Source organism: Mixophyes fleayi, chromosome 3 (genome assembly GCF_038048845.1).
Source record: "Mixophyes fleayi isolate aMixFle1 chromosome 3, aMixFle1.hap1, whole genome shotgun sequence".
Taxonomy (NCBI): Eukaryota; Metazoa; Chordata; class Amphibia; order Anura; family Limnodynastidae; genus Mixophyes; species Mixophyes fleayi.
This window is the reverse complement of record NC_134404.1, coordinates 9136200-9152264: the sequence shown is the minus strand read 5'-3', so window position 1 is coordinate 9152264 and position 16065 is coordinate 9136200. Positions and strand designations below refer to the sequence as shown.

General features: G+C 46.2%; 1 protein-coding gene across 1 annotated transcript in view; it reads left to right on the top strand.

The window, feature by feature from the left end:
* Positions 1-8795, top strand: part of RAB10 (RAB10, member RAS oncogene family) — a 19550-nt gene extending 10755 nt beyond the window's left edge. Inside the window, exons 2-6 of the mRNA XM_075201075.1 lie at positions 4-63; positions 1869-2007; positions 5305-5394; positions 7261-7362; positions 8323-8795. Of these exons, the coding sequence (XP_075057176.1) occupies positions 4-63; positions 1869-2007; positions 5305-5394; positions 7261-7362; positions 8323-8406 (475 nt within the window). The 3' untranslated portion in view covers positions 8407-8795. The remainder of the gene's footprint in view (positions 1-3; positions 64-1868; positions 2008-5304; positions 5395-7260; positions 7363-8322) is intronic.
* Positions 8796-16065: the final 7270 nt, after the last annotated feature.

The window sequence follows — 16065 nt, the reverse complement described above, 5'->3', positions numbered from 1 at the left end:
TGGAATAGACTTCAAGATCAAAACTGTGGAATTACAGGGAAAGAAGATCAAACTGCAGATCTGGTGAGTTATACCATGACTAGTCACTGAGTATATGTAATGTATGTAATGTAACAGGCATATAACCATCCGTGCCCAGTCACTGGTTCACTCTACCAGTAATGCGGGTCAGTGGAAGCCTATAACGGATGTCTCCTATGGGGAGAGGCAGAGATTAGGGGGCAGTACTGACGCTGTGTTGCTAGTCTGCCCCCCTCCTCCCGCTACGTCCTCACTGACCCCTCTCCCTGCTTAGCTGCAGGCCCGGGGACACCTGCAGACTGCTGTAATCTCTGTATAATAACCTCTTCCCAATGCACGTCCGGTCAGCACAGACGCCTGCAGCCCCTGTACACGTAGGGATTGTGCGGCTGCCCTGTATGGATCCACTTAGCCCGTCCCTGCTCCTGCTCGTCCCGTGGCTCTTCCTGGCTCATTGCCCTCAGATCCTGATCTTACTACATGCCAGAGGTGTGGTCCTTCCTTAGATATGGGCAGATTTGCACTGTTACCAGTCTCGTTTGTCCAGGGAGTAGTCCACGTCGGGAGCAGATAATCTCTTCACAGCCGGTTACATTGCTCCTGGCGTCAGCGGGGGACTCTGCTGCATCTCCTATAACCGAGACACCCCCCCCCCCCCCCCCCCCCCCCCCCTCCCCATCCTGCGGTTACCATCCGTACACTGCTATAACTTTACATGGTAATCATTACCCCACGTACTACCCGTATCCCATCATATAATGCTTCTGTGAACCCTAATCTGGGATAATGAGGTGTTTCCATTATCATAAACCTGCAACCTTTACCAAATATATTGCTTCATTCTGGTGGTTGACTTCTCCGTGATAACACAGCAACATGGTTGAAAAGGAGACTGTTATATACCCAGAGCGCTGCTTCATGTCCTGCTCCAGGGCGATAGATGGCCACAAAACAATGTTTCCGGAAGTAATAAGCTGAGGCGAGGACGATGTGCACCAGGCTTCCTGTTAGTTAGTATTACAGGCTTCCTGTTAGTTAGTATTACAGGCTTCCTGTTAGTTAGTATTACAGGGTTCCTGTTAGTTAGTATTACAGGCTTCCTGTTAGTTAGTATTACAGGCTTCCTGTTAGTATGTATTACAGGCTTCCTGTTAGTATGTATTACAGGCTTCCTGTTAGTTAGTATTACAGGCTTCCTGTTAGTATTACAGGCTTCCTGTTAGTATTACAGGCTTCCTGTTAGTATTACAGGCTTCCTGTTAGTATTACAGGCTTCCTGTTAGTATTACAGGCTTCCTGTTAGTATTACAGGCTTCCTGTTAGTATTACAGGCTTCCTGTTAGTATTACAGGCTTCCTGTTAGTATTACAGGCTTCCTGTTAGTATTACAGGCTTCCTGTTAGTATTACAGGCTTCCTGTTAGTTAGTATTACAGGCTTCCTGTTAGTTAGTATTACAGGCTTCCTGTTAGTTAGTATTACAGGCTTCCTGTTAGTTAGTATTACAGGCTTCCTGTTAGTTAGTATTACAGGCTTCCTGTTAGTTAGTATTACAGGCTTCCTGTTAGTTAGTATTACAGGCTTCCTGTTAGTTAGTATTACAGGCTTCCTGTTAGTTAGTATTACAGGCTTCCTGTTAGTTAGTATTACAGGCTTCCTGTTAGTATTACAGGCTTCCTGTTAGTATTACAGGCTTCCTGTTAGTATTACAGGCTTCCTGTTAGTATTACAGGCTTCCTGTTAGTTAGTATTACAGGCTTCCTGTTAGTTAGTATTACAGGCTTCCTGCGGATAATGCTGCAGATTCTCACAATGTAACATAATGACCTTTTCACTTGTCGTTTGTAGGGACACAGCCGGGCAGGAGCGATTCCACACCATCACCACCTCTTATTACAGAGGAGCTATGGGAATCATGTTGGTCTATGACATCACCAATGCCAAAAGCTTTGAGAACATCAGCAAATGGCTCAGAAACATAGACGAGGTAAGTAACCCGCCTTTGTCTTTGTGTCATAGCACAGCGGGGCCTGTAGGTGGCGCTCTGGCTGAATGTGTCTGTGTCATGGCACAGCGGGGCCTGTAGGTGGCGCTCTGGCTGAATGTGTCTGTCATGGGACAGCGGGGCCTGTAGGTGGCGCTCTGGCTGAATGTGTCTGTGTCATGGCACAGCGGGACCTGTAGGTGGCGCTCTGGCTGAATGTGTCTGTGTCATGGGACAGCGGGACCTGTAGTGGCGCTCTGGATGAATGTGTCTGTGTCATGGCACAGCGGGGCCTGTAGGTGGCGCTCTGGATGAATGTGTCTTTGTGTCATGGCACAGCGGGACCTGTAGTGGCGCTCTGGATGAATGTGTCTTTGTGTCATGGCACAGCGGGACCTGTAGGTGGCGCTCTGGCTGAATGTGTCTGTGTCATGGAACAGCAGGGCCTGTAGGTGGCGCTCTGGCTGAATGTGTCTGTGTCATGGAACAGCAGGGCCTGTAGGTGGCGCTCTGGCTGAATGTGTCTTTGTGTCATGGCACAGCGGGACCTGTAGGTGGCGCTCTGGCTGAATGTGTCTGTGTCATGGAACAGCAGGGCCTGTAGGTGGCGCTCTGGCTGAATGTGTCTTTGTGTCATGGCACAGCGGGGCCTGTAGGTGGCGCTCTGGCTGAATGTGTCTGTGTCATGGAACAGCAGGGCCTGTAGGTGGCGCTCTGGCTGAATGTGTCTCTGTCATGGCACAGCGGGACCTGTAGGTGGCGCTCTGGCTGAATGTGTCTTTGTGTCATGGCACAGCGGGGCCTGTAGGTGTTGCTCTGGCTGAATGTGTCTCTGTGTCATGGCACAGCGGGACCTGTAGGTGTTGCTCTGGCTGAATGTGTCTCTGTGTCATGGCACAGCGGGGCCTGTAGGTGTTGCTCTGGCTGAATGTGTCTCTGTCATGGCACAGCGGGACCTGTAGGTGGCGCTCTGGCTGAATGTGTCTTTGTGTCATGGCACAGCGGGACCTGTAGGTGTTGCTCTGGCTGAATGTGTCTTTGTGTCATGGCACAGCGGGGCCTGTAGGTGGCGCTCTGGCTGAATGTGTCTGTGTCATGGAACAGCAGGGCCTGTAGGTGTTGCTCTGGCTGAATGTGTCTCTGTCATGGCACAGCGGGACCTGTAGGTGTTGCTCTGGCTGAATGTGTCTGTGTCATGGAACAGCGGGGCCTGTAGGTGGCGCTCTGGCTGAATGTGAGCAGCCCGCATGGTGTGACTACTGTGTTTTTGGCGGAGATGTTCATATGCCCTGTTGTATGGCTACAGGAGTGACTGCTGATATATAAGGTGTACCCAGTTGCTATTTATAAGCTCTGCTGGTTAGAAAGTTCCCTGAATGCAGCCCCCTTAGTCCCCGGCCTCCATGCATGTATTAGGATGGAGATTCCAGCGCTGCGTGCAGGTTTTAGCAGGTGTGGATGACCTGGGTCTGGGGGGCCCTGGATTATGTGAATGTCAGTGATTTGTGCTGCTGGGAGGTGTAATATCGCCCCAGTCTGTGCTCAGATGAGGGAAATCCGTGTCTCTGCTCTGACAGCGGTTTTGCACTTGGCCAGGTTACAGAAGTGCTCATGGCTGTGTGAGGAATGCAGTGTTACATGAGTAAGACAGGGAGTGTCTTTCATATGATGTATGAGCGGTGACTGCAGCCCAGGGTACTGGCCTCTGCTCAGAATAGGCTTCATTCACTTTCTGTAGAGATCATCTTCTGGATTACTGCCCCTTACCAGTTACACTGCCCCAACATTACTGGTACTGTGCGGGAGCAGGACTGGAGGTGTGGGCTGAATACTGCACCTGATGGGATAACTCCTGGCCAATCAGGTGCTGCAGTCACTGCACACACCTTCTTGTGGACTCACTGCTGACCGTGAGGGATTGTTCTCCTTAAGTCTCTTCCAGGGGGTCCATTGCTGCCTCTTCCCAGCATGCACCACTGGATGTGTAGAAATTCTGCTGCTGATTGTTTGCACCCCTCCTGCTGTTTGAAATGATTCATTGAGTGGAGAATTGCCTGAGCCCTGGCCCCTTTCCAAGCAGCGATTCTCCTTCAGAGGCGGCCAATGGGGCTGCGCTGTGTAAAGTGTTGGGATTTGTTTAGAAGTGTTCTGCATGTAGAAAAGTTAAAGCAATTATAACAGCAGGAGGCGGATGAAGAGGGGCCCCGCTGAGAGAGGCATTGTGATAGCATTCCTCTGCCTTGTGTAATGATCCTCACAGCCAAGTCTTCAATCTGCCGCACGTCCAGCCTCATTCACAGACTCATTATCCTGCTGCAATAACAGAGACGAGATATAAACGTATGACCCCTGTGTTCTGAGACGGCCTTCCCCTGCACATCCCGGGCCCCTGTGTCCCCCCACACAGGGTCCTCCAGATAAACAGATGTGCCAGGAAGCTGGACGTGACTACGTCCGCCCTTGTACCTCCCTCATATAATGTTACCTGTAGCTCGCTCACCCCTTCCCTACATCTAATGTCTCACACACTCCTTTTACTTAAATGTGATTCTAGGCCCATTTAGCTCCTATATAGCGATGAGGATCCTTGTGTATAAATCGTGGGACGAGGGTGTAAGCGTCCTCCTCACCCCCCCTCCTGTGTCCAGGCTGACTAAGGGACTTTATAACACTTATCTCCAGCTCCCAGTGCTGCTATTTTCCTCCTGACACAGATACTCAGAAGTGACATCATTAGTTCCATATCGGGTTCATTGCTGGATCCTAAAATAGAGTGTCCCGAAGTGCAGGGCTGGTGACACAGCACTTGGTGCAGTATAAGATGAGCGTGACCGTGTACGTTCCAGAGCCGCGGTCATGTGACATCCGCTGGGTCATCTGACATTGTGGTCTGTAGTCAGTCATACGTGTGCTTGTTTGTGTAGCGTATATTTGTTTTGTTTTGCTCAGCGCAACCGGCTTCTTGTATGACGGGGGAGGGACGGAGGCGTTGTCATGTGGGCAGTGTACAGTGAGGGTGTATTCCAGTAATTGTGCATGGATTCAGACTGGGATGTAGTCACAGAAACGACTGAAAAAGTGTTTTTTGTTTTGTATGCGAGTTCTGAGTTGTTCCTGCTGTATTACCCGGTTATTCAAGTTTACGTGATGCTTCGTTTTTGTACATGTTGACAAGTGGGGTGTGTCACGTGGAATACGGCACACATACACACTATCTACAGGCCCTTGTACCTCGCCGTGCAGACAATCACCGAGCCGTCGGGTGCGGGTACTTATTAACCCTATGTTCTCCTCCCCCAGCATGCCAATGAAGACGTGGAGCGGATGCTACTAGGAAACAAGTGCGACATGGAGGATAAGAGAGTGGTGCCCAAGGCAAAGGGAGAGCAGGTAATGAGACGCCGGAGCGTCATGTGACCACACTACCCGCGCACTGCGGTACATGACGGCTAATAGCGAGTGCTTCGTGTGTGTGATGTAGCGATATCATCATGTTACAGTGACGGAGATACACGCTTGGCTGTTGCCTTGAGTGCTAGCAGCATGTAGGCGTAGAGATCATCCGTTCACGTACCGCTGGGACCATGTCGTCCTAGCACACGTGTGAGTGTGACTACGAGAGCGCAGACCAGTCACCGGCACATCCTCCGCACATATAGTGGTTTGGTGGAGAGCGAGCACACTGATTTTTAGCGTCTTGTGATGTGGCCATTACCTGACCTGAAAATATAACTTATTCTTGGAAGGTGTTTACACCTTGCGGTGGATCTGGTGTGTTCCCGGCTTCATGTCATTCTAGTGCACTTTGTGTGTCGTACTTTAGTTCCTGTAACTGTGCGTTACACAGAGGTTTGGGTGGGACAGTAAGAACATTGTGTCAGAAGTATATTGTATGTAAAATCCTCAGGGTCTCCGATCTGATAGCCCCTGTCTGCTGGAGAGGTGACCAGAATCGTCCCCATCACAGATTGATTCTGGCTCTTCTTACGAGGATACAGTATAACCCCACGTCTGTCTTTTAATGTAAATGTTTTCATCTGAGCATTTCTGCATTGGCGCCGGTGTGTGGTAAATAAACAAGACTTGGAGGTGGTTCTATAAACGTTTACATACCGAGACTACAACACAGATCACCGCCCGCAGGTGGTACAATGTATGGTCAGATGTGATGTACACCAGGAAAACCAGTGGGATGATATGTACTCAGTTGTCTTAGTTGAGTGGGAAAGACAATGTGTACGACTATGGCTCATAGTATAGACGTGTTATTCTGGATCTAGTATGTACATCCACATCTGGCCAAACACAAGGACTGGAGAACATGTAACATTAAAGGGCGTATTCAACTGTCAGCGTTAATGCTGCAAAACGAGCGCTCGAAAAAGAATACCGTTTATACGGTAATATTGCGCGCGAAAACCGTTAATACTGTAGTTTACTAGCTCAGGGAGCTGCGAGCTGAAATTCCGCGAGTAATTACCGTATTAACGGTAAGATTTTTCGAGCGCTCGTTTTGCAGCGTTAACGCTGACAATTGAATACGCCCATAAATGTCCATACAAATATACTTTATTAAAAAGAAAAGCAGCAAAATATGTATAATTTACCAAGTTGAGCAGGTGAGATCGTCAGTATGTAACACGTGGTTATAGCACTTTACTCCACAATCAAGGTATCATATCAGGCTTTTATCAGCCAAACGTCCATATATTAGTCTTCAATATCAAGTCAGAATAATTAAGATTTGTCTCCTCTGTATTATCAGTAATTTCTCCACAATGATTCAGCTTTCTTTGTACTTTTCCCTTGGTCTGAGGTTATGGTCAAATAGGTGCATAAGTTTTACCTTTAATTATTACACAATTTACGCACTAGGTCCTGAGTTATATGCCCATACTTTGCACATTTGAAGGTTTATTAAGGGTTTATCTGACACACTCTCCTTGTACGGTGGGCTTTCTTTTGCTTTAAATGACCGCTCCCCAGTTTCCTCCGTCCCTTTGTGTGTGGCTGGAGCCAGCCCCCGGAGTGGCCCCGAATCGGTACTTTGTGTAGCGTGGTGATTGGCTCATCAGCTAATGCCCAAAACAGAGGGAGGGGCTAAGTTTTGTAGCTGAATTCTCTCAACAGGGCAATATGCGTTAATAACTACATAGCAATTAGGCTTTTACTCAGGCTGTACCATTGATGTTACATTTTATATGTGAACCAGCACCATAATTTATGCATTAATGTAAACCTGGTTTTCTTCCTCAGATTGCTCGAGAGCACGGAATTAGGTTTTTTGAGACTAGCGCAAAAGCAAACGTAAACATTGAGAAGGCATTCCTCACGTTAGCAGAAGACATACTTCGAAAGGTACGAGATTTGTCCATGTTAATTCATCGCCATCTTCTCGCTGTTTTTTCTTTTCTGTTTTTGCTATTTTGAGGCATCCTGCAGCCTTTTGGGCACATACACACACGGGATCAGCCAGTGTTACCCCTCTACTTGAGGGTCTGTCACAAAGGGCCAGTCACAGCACCACTGGACACCGCGTAGAGGATGCTTATAATGTTTCTTACTTATTTATTACGGAGACCCCAGCAATCCGCGTGAGGGCTCAAATTTTGCACTTCTAACTACGCAAAGGTGAATTAATCACTTGTCTGGGGAACTCATTGTCCGGTGTCTCCCACAGAGCGGTCCTTGATGTGACCTCTGTATGAAGGGGCTGTACAGATAACACTAGATTGAGTGTTACACACCACCTGTTCCATTATAGGCTACGTTTATACTGTACATATTCATCTCTGTTACATAGAATCAACATCCAATCGGTCCCTCTCTAATCTTGTCGGGGACACAGTATACTGACGATCACAGTAGCGTCTCGGGCAGGAAAGATCCTCGTGACCCAACAATAGTTTAGTTCATATTGAGTTTAATTCCTTGTGGTAATACTGGTTGTCGCAGTTGTATATTCTCTTCAATTGGGGGTCTGTCTTGGGGGGGCGGGGGTCGTTATTTAATTGGTAATTCACCTGTTAAAGGTTTTGTTTGGGGTTTTTTTTAACCCCTCACCTGAATATGAGCGATAACGTTCCTGGTTCATCTGCTTCAAGGGCACCACTGATTAAATTGGACCAGTAATATTGCTGGCAGTATGACTGGTCAGCCTTGGGATACCAAGAGCATTAGATATTGTTATAAAAGTGTGTAGCTGTACATGATGCCCAGTCATAAGCAGTTTCCCTATGTATGATATGCAGTATGTACTAATGCCAGCTATGGTAAGTGCTACATCTAATCACTCCACCTGTCTCTCTTGTCTTGCAGACTCCAGTCAAAGAACCCAACAGTGAGAATGTAGATATCAGTAGCGGAGGCGGCGTCACAGGCTGGAAGAGCAAATGTTGTTGAGTCTTTTATTTGCAACATTCACTATCCACTGCCCCCTACTCCCCCTCCCCCCACCCGTGGTCCTCGCAGCATAAACCACTGCACCCCCCCACCCACCCCTTAGTCCCTACATTTTAACTTTCCCAATGAATGTCTCCCCCCTCCCTCTCTCATATTGGCATCCTCCCATCTATACGAGTGCTTGCTGGTATCATCCCCCCCCCACACACACAGGGAAGTGTGCGCAGATCATGTTTGTGACATATATCATTTTAAATCCCTCCCCCAGTCACTACATTTTGGTTGTATTTTCATGCCCCTCGTTCTGTTACCACTAACAACGCAGACACAGAATTCTGCTCTTCTGGAAAACCGATATGTACCACAATAAAACTTAGAATGAATCACTACTTTTGAATCCATAATGGAGGTGAGACCACGTGCTTTCACAGGGGGGAGGGGGCTACTTGGCTGTACAGCTAGCACTCCAGTGGCTTCTGGTGTGCCTCCGATGTGCAGGTTTCTTTCCTTTCTTTTTTGTGGTTATATTTTGGGTTTGTTTTACGTAAGCTCTTCACAGAATTACCAATAGGTGCAATAGGGTATATAACGAGAAGGCTGCCGGTAGAGGTGGTAGACGACAATACATTAATCTGACCCGCTGGCCGACACTTGAGCTAGATAGTACCTGTGCCTGAAAATGCCAGTCCAGCCCTAGGCATCATAAATGCATTTCACCAGGTGTAACAATCATGGCGGACGTCGGTCCTGTGCCTTAAGCCTGTAACCTGTAGGGGGCGCACAGAGCTGGGTATTGCGTCTTAGTTGTGCACAGTGCTGGGTTTTCTATTAGTTGTTGGCCTGGCCTTATGTTATAGTAATATACTAATTCTGCAGCTTGTTTCTGGAACCTTTACCTGGTAATAACCCCCCTCCCCTGTAGAGTCATCGGGAGGCAGACACTGACTTGTCTCCTTGCGGTCACATAGTGAGCTCATAGAGGTTGGTCTCTAAGCTGCCGCATCACTCCGTCTAGTGATTACGTCAGGAGCGATTTGAATGAGAATAGAGTCCATCTCATTAAATACAAGACAACCTAATGTTCCCCCAGCCTGACAAGACGTATAGAGCAGCGCGGCAGCTTGTGTGGTGTGACCCTGTGTGCCACCATCGCAGGGAGGGTCTCCGAACATCCATCTGCTGCCAAATGAAGGCTTCGTATAGTATCGCCATTGTACCTTTTATCGCAGTCTTCAGAATGGCCAAACCATCACTTCAGCTGTACCTACTGCAGAGGCAGCCAATTCATGGCTGCACAAACATTTAGCCTATCAGTTCACTAGAAACAAGTGACACCACTGAGGCGTGAGGCATAAAATGCTGATCACCATGCTGTGCGGAGGCACACCGTAAGGTTACCACATGCTCCTCCGCCTATAAGTATTAATGTTCTTCACCCGTATCCCCAACACGTGGTCCCGGGGCCTGGAGATCTGTAACGGAGGGGGACTGCTTTCTGAGGGCAGTATTTGATGTTATCACTGAGGAAATCGATCTAGCCTGAATTATGAGTCAAACATCACTCTGAAACTTCAGTATGGTGGTTTCTAATGGGTTAACCTCATTCCTGGTATTTATACTGGACACAGTAAAGAACTACTCCACCCTATATATCTAAATGACTGCTCCACTCACGAGATAAATCCGTGTTTATTGGAATTAGAGGACGCCGACGGGACCCGCTATGGCGTATAGGGTTAGTCTTTATCCCGGCCCGGCAGCTGTATGACAATATCCTGACTCCACCCTATATATCTAAATGACTGCTCCACTCACGAGATAAATCCGTGTTTATTGGAATTAGAGGACGCCGACGGGACCCGCTATGGCGTATAGGGTTAGTCTTTATCCCGGCCCGGCAGCTGTATGACAATATCCTGACTCCACCCTATATATCTAAATGACTGCTCCACTCACGAGATAAATCCGTGTTTAGTGGAATTAGAGGACGCCGACGGGGCCCGCTATGGCGCATAGGGTTAGGCTTTATCCCGGCTCAGCAGCTGTATGACAATATCCTGACTCCACCCGGAACGTATTTTTCTTGGATTTGGGTGGAAATGTCCTTCAACTAATGTTTTTTTCTGACTGAACTTTTACAATTTATTCCAACAATGTAAAATTGACCTTTTCACTAACCCATTTCCTCAGAAATAACATTAAAAACTTTTTTTTTTTGCGATACTGGCTGTGTATATCGTGCCTTGGGGGTTTAACCTGTACATATTTCTACCTTATTCCGACTATCCTGACCAGCCGGTACGTGGAGTATCTTACCGCTTGGCTCTCTGCACATCTACGTTGTTACGTAGGGGACGTCCTCCGTCTCTCTAAGCAGAACAGGAATAATACAAAGTGTATAACAATGTGACGGAACTGTGGTACATGTAATACTGGGATAATAGATGTAGGTGGCGGATCAGTGGTCAGATGGTAGTTATCGGTTTCATTCTGTGTTTTCTGGTACCTCATAGCCTAATAATCCCAGCAAAGTCAGCGTGCAGTACTGGGTATACAGATATACTATACATAGCACAGTACTAAGCATAGTGCATGGTCAGCTCTGATTACTGGCACTAATGTTCCACCGTACTGCCCGCCGCAGAGCTCACTGAGGCATGGCTAGTGGGAGATCACCTGTACGGCTGCATACACATGCATTAGTCTCCTACACGTATGTAGTGTACACACAAGACAATTGGACGTGTGGTCATCTGACCGTTGTGCGCTTGGATGGGGGGTGGAGGTACAAGCTGTCATCCAGCGCGCAGGTCCTAACGTTTGTGTGATCTTTAATAACGAAACTAAAGTTCTGGGATATCGGGTGTACACTGACTGCTATGTATATATTTCTTTATAAGATCTATACTCTGCTTATAGTTTGTTTCTAGTAATGTTCAATAACTTTATGGAAAACCCTGACAGTATAACACTTTTCATCTTAATGAACTTAAAGTTTTTTTTTTTTTTTGGTTAATCTCATGTTGTTCATTATAAAGGAATAATGTACCAAAATGCCGTTTGTGATTTTTTTTATTTTCTTGTTTTGCGGAGCTGATTGTTAGCATTGGGTGAAGATCGCCTTTTGCGGTTATCGTTTTACTGATAAATCAGGGTGAGTAGGACGCCTCTATCGCGTATCGTCCACACATGAGATGTCCTTATAATAAGTAGCACAGCTTGTATAACTGGAGGTGAGGAGCCTGTGTATTATATAGAGGGTGTACATCAGTCCTCTTCTGTTATATCCAAGTTGTGCTCTCATTATAAATATGCACTAATACATGTAGAACAGGCTGGAAAACCAGGAGTGGCTGAGATAAAGGTTCGTAGGTACCTACGGTGTGGACAGAGGAAGAGATAAAGGTGTAACTGATATCATGGTGCATTGTACAATCCTCCCTGATTCATGACAGCCTCGTGAGTCATTGAACGCAGTGCATGCTGGGAACTGCAGCAGAAATATTTGCTCAGTTAGGGCCTGTAGACGATCTCTGCTCTGTCATCCAAGAGTCAATAAGAGGAATAGCCCCAGTCACTGAGAGGGAGATGGCTACTGTGATCCCTGTAATAGTCATTGTTATGTACAGCATTGTTTCCTGCATACTTACACCTGGAATCTACGTTTTACAGCAGAAATGGATTTTCTAGATCTGATGTTTATTGCACACAGGATAATACGTAGCAGTGGTTTATTTTACTGATTCACTGTTGTAATGTAACCCTGCTCTGATGATGCACGATTACTGCTGCAATGCATTATTTGCTGCATGATTTCAGCAAGACATTTTAGGGCCAAGGGGAGTCTGCTGTTTTTACACCATCATAGGCAGCGATTGGACCTGGTCCTTGTACCCACTCCAGCACAACACCCTCTGACATGATATTTATTTTTTGTTGTTACCATTAAAAAAATACAAACTGCCTTTGTGGAAAAATCCACGGTGCCCACGTCGGTGCCCGTCACACAGACCCAGCGATGTGGGTCCTTGTACAGTCTGTTCATTGGACTACATTTGGGGCCAGTTCTGTTTGTTATGTCTATTTACGCTAAAACCCATCGAACCTTTTTATCTTTCTATTTTTGTCATGGATTCTTGCAGAACTGAAATAATATACTAGTGAAGTTTTAATGTAATTTTGTGTTTTTCTTTGGAGGTGGGGGTTTAGTTCCACATTAATGTGAATGATGAACGCCAGATTGATGACAGACTAGCTCTGGTCTATCGGGTGTCCGGCGCTGACAGAGCGAGTCATTAACTTTAACGTTACCGATTCTTGGTCAGAAAAGAGTGTTCAGAATCATCCGTGTCCCTGCTCTGAGCAGGAGCCCCCACACTCTGTTAATGTTTACTGAGCCCCATGGCCATCTGTGAGAAGAAGGGTCACGGTGCCAGCAACTCTGAGGCAGGACAGTAAAAGTAACCCAAATATGGGCAATTGGAGCAAACTTTAAAAACCTGGTTCTTTTGGTTACTTATTTTTTGCTCTCTGTACTAGAGGGAATTTTAAAGTAATATAATTGTTTGGAAGTTCTTTAAACTGTCTTCTGTTTGGTTTCTGAGAGTAGTCATCCCCACTGTAGGCATCTGTTACAGTCACCCAGATAGTGCAGATCCATGAGGTTGGGGCCTAGCGCCTGTTCCTCCTCCCCGTGCAGGTTGGGACTGGCTGCTCTCCCACAGCATCAGCCGCCTGCCAAGCACAACAATGGTGTCACTGGATCCTCTCCTAATCATAGACACACAGTATCCAGGCAAACAGGATCGGGTGCGTCATCTTCTGTCACCAGTGAGGAAATGAGACATTGTATCACATTACATCTATATACAAGTAACACGGTGTGTGATTCCTCTCTCGGAGCCGTGTCCTTACCTCCAGAGGGGGGAGTGGTGGGAACTAGGTTTATTCTCTGGCTTATGTGGGTTCTTTTGTTGGTTGTTTTTTTTTTTGGGTTGTTTTTTTTAGGAACATTGTATTAAGGAAAAAGAAACAAATGGATTCATAATAACAAAAAAGTCTTCGGCATATACCCAAAATAATGTGAAGTTCTGGTAATGTAGATGGCAAAATGGAGATCTCAAGAATACCAGAGAACAGTAGCCTCTACCAGGGCCTGGGAGTATTATACTCTTTGTTAAATAAACAAGTAGGTAATAGGAAATATCACAAAACCATAACATGGGAATGGGGTGAAGGGGTGGAAGACGATAAGACCCAAGTCATTACCGATTAGATAAGTGGACTAAACTTATAATCTACAACCCTATCGGAGGACGAGAGTGCTGAGTCTTCTGAACCACTTGTATTGTTTGTATCGGGTGACCGGTCCATCAGTCGGATTTAGTAACCAGAAGCTGAGACTCTCTGGAACTTCACTTTGTACAATGTACTTGGATATAGATCTCGGTTGGATGTTCCCACCAGATATTCAGTGCTGTCCTGAGAGAGTGCATCTCCAGCAGGTGTTGGGGTCCCTGGACAATATTAAACTACAAACTGTAACCCTTCCCCTCTCCATGGTTTCCTCAACTGTATATAAAGTACACAAAAAGGACTAAAGATAGATATTTGCAACTTGTCCATAAACCCTGTACAGTCATAGATTTGAGATGACCTCCCACTGCTCATCTACAATACCAGTATAATCATTCCAGGAATAAGGCTTAACTCAGAAATGGGGGCTGATTTATGGGGGTGGGCACAAGAAATCAGAGGAAATAAATAAACCCTGAGATGATCAGTGACAGGTCACGTGTCTGACACATTCTTGCTTTGTATTTGGAGAATATTTAGATATTTAATAGAACCTCTTCTGTAGCTATTCAGCAAAGGGTTAAATGAATTGGGTACAGACATATTTAGCCCCTTGTAACATCTCATGATTGCTGTTATCTGTCCTGGTGAGCGGTGGACAGCTCCCTCTGCTGGCTGTATATAAGTAGCTGAATTGATTTCCACAATATGTATACAGTATACTCGATTTATTCCTAGATCGGTCTCCATGGAAATGCAGAATTGTATCTGGAAGAAACTGGTTTATCTACTTACTGACACCTCAAGACTTCATTCCTTGCATGACATGAAGGTACAGGAGGCTGTAGACAGTGTCGGACTGGGACATGAAGGGCCCACCGGGGGAAATGCAGCGGTAGGGGCCCACTACAATGGGGTGTGGCCAACTGTAAGAGGGGTTGTGGTCAGTCATTAAAGGGGATGGGGTCAGGCCATGGAGGACAACGTATAGCACCTTAGTATGGTCCATAAAGAAAAAGAGGACATTTGCAGTGAGGAGCCGCGAAGGAAAAGACAGAAGAGAAGAAAGAAGTCAATAGGAAAGTAAGTGAAGGGGAGCAAATGCAGCATGGAGGGCACTGTGTGAAACAGGGGAGACAGGGAAAGGGGAGGGATGAATTGAATACAATCAATCATCATCAGCTATTTGTGTGCTGTCCATTCTTTGTGGTTAGTGTTCTCTCCCCTCATAGTGTACACAGAAAACAAATGCTATACTACAGTACTAGAGATCAACCATTCATCATATGAAAACCACAATATAAGGGTATAGACTAAAAATTAATATATCCATGAAGCACTATGGAGACCACAAAATTATTAGCATAAAAATATATGCACATTTAAAATATTACATAAATCTAATTACACTCTAGACACTGGCAAATAAAAACAGGACTCTAAAAAATGATCTACCCACAAAATGTACACTCAATAATAATCCAATGCCACTACAAAGGACAAAAGCAAAACATTAATATTAAAGCATATAGCAGATGCAATCCTATAAGGACCTAACTGTCTGAATGTGTTTTATTCTGATTAAGATATGCTTCTATAGGGAATAGAGTCCCACAATTGATTGAAAACAAATAAACATGGAACATGATATAAACAGTGAATTTGGTTACTAGTTTATTAGGAATCCATTCATTGGTCAGCTGCAATAGGATCCTTTTATAGAGGCACTGAAGACGTATATTGCAATGAAGCCATTCTAATTTATCTCCCTCCCTCCGAGGTCACACAGTGGAGAGCTCTAGAGAAGTTTGCACGATTTATTACTTACTGATTACACGGACTCACACTGCAGTTAGGATGGCAACTTTATGACTACAGGACGCCTGCAACTACAGCAGAAGGAGTAATCTGAGATCTGTGTCACTGTGAAGCATTTCTGCCTCTCTCTGTCTCAGGAGCAGGAAGTGTTCTCACGTGCTGGCTGTAGGCAGGGATTAGTTTGACAGTCTCCGTTTCATATGTAGACTGACCGCAACTCGGTAATTCTCTGCTCTGCCTCACCAACAAAGAGGGCGGGGTTATCAGGCAACAGGGCCTCCCGGGGGATACCCCGGCTCCCCGGCAGGCCAGTCCGACACTGGCTGTAGACTATAGGCCTGATTAATGTTTGGATGCAAGTGTGCATGAAATAGTTCAGGACATGGCCAGAAATGGACATTACACCAATTAACGCAATTAATGTCGGAGCGCAGATTACGTGACTGCCTACTACTGGAGAGGCGGAAGAGGTGAGGGGTGGACTAATTAGCCCAGGTCCAGTGAGGACATAGTGAGGGCGTTCCGCTGCAGATGTGGGCAATTCAT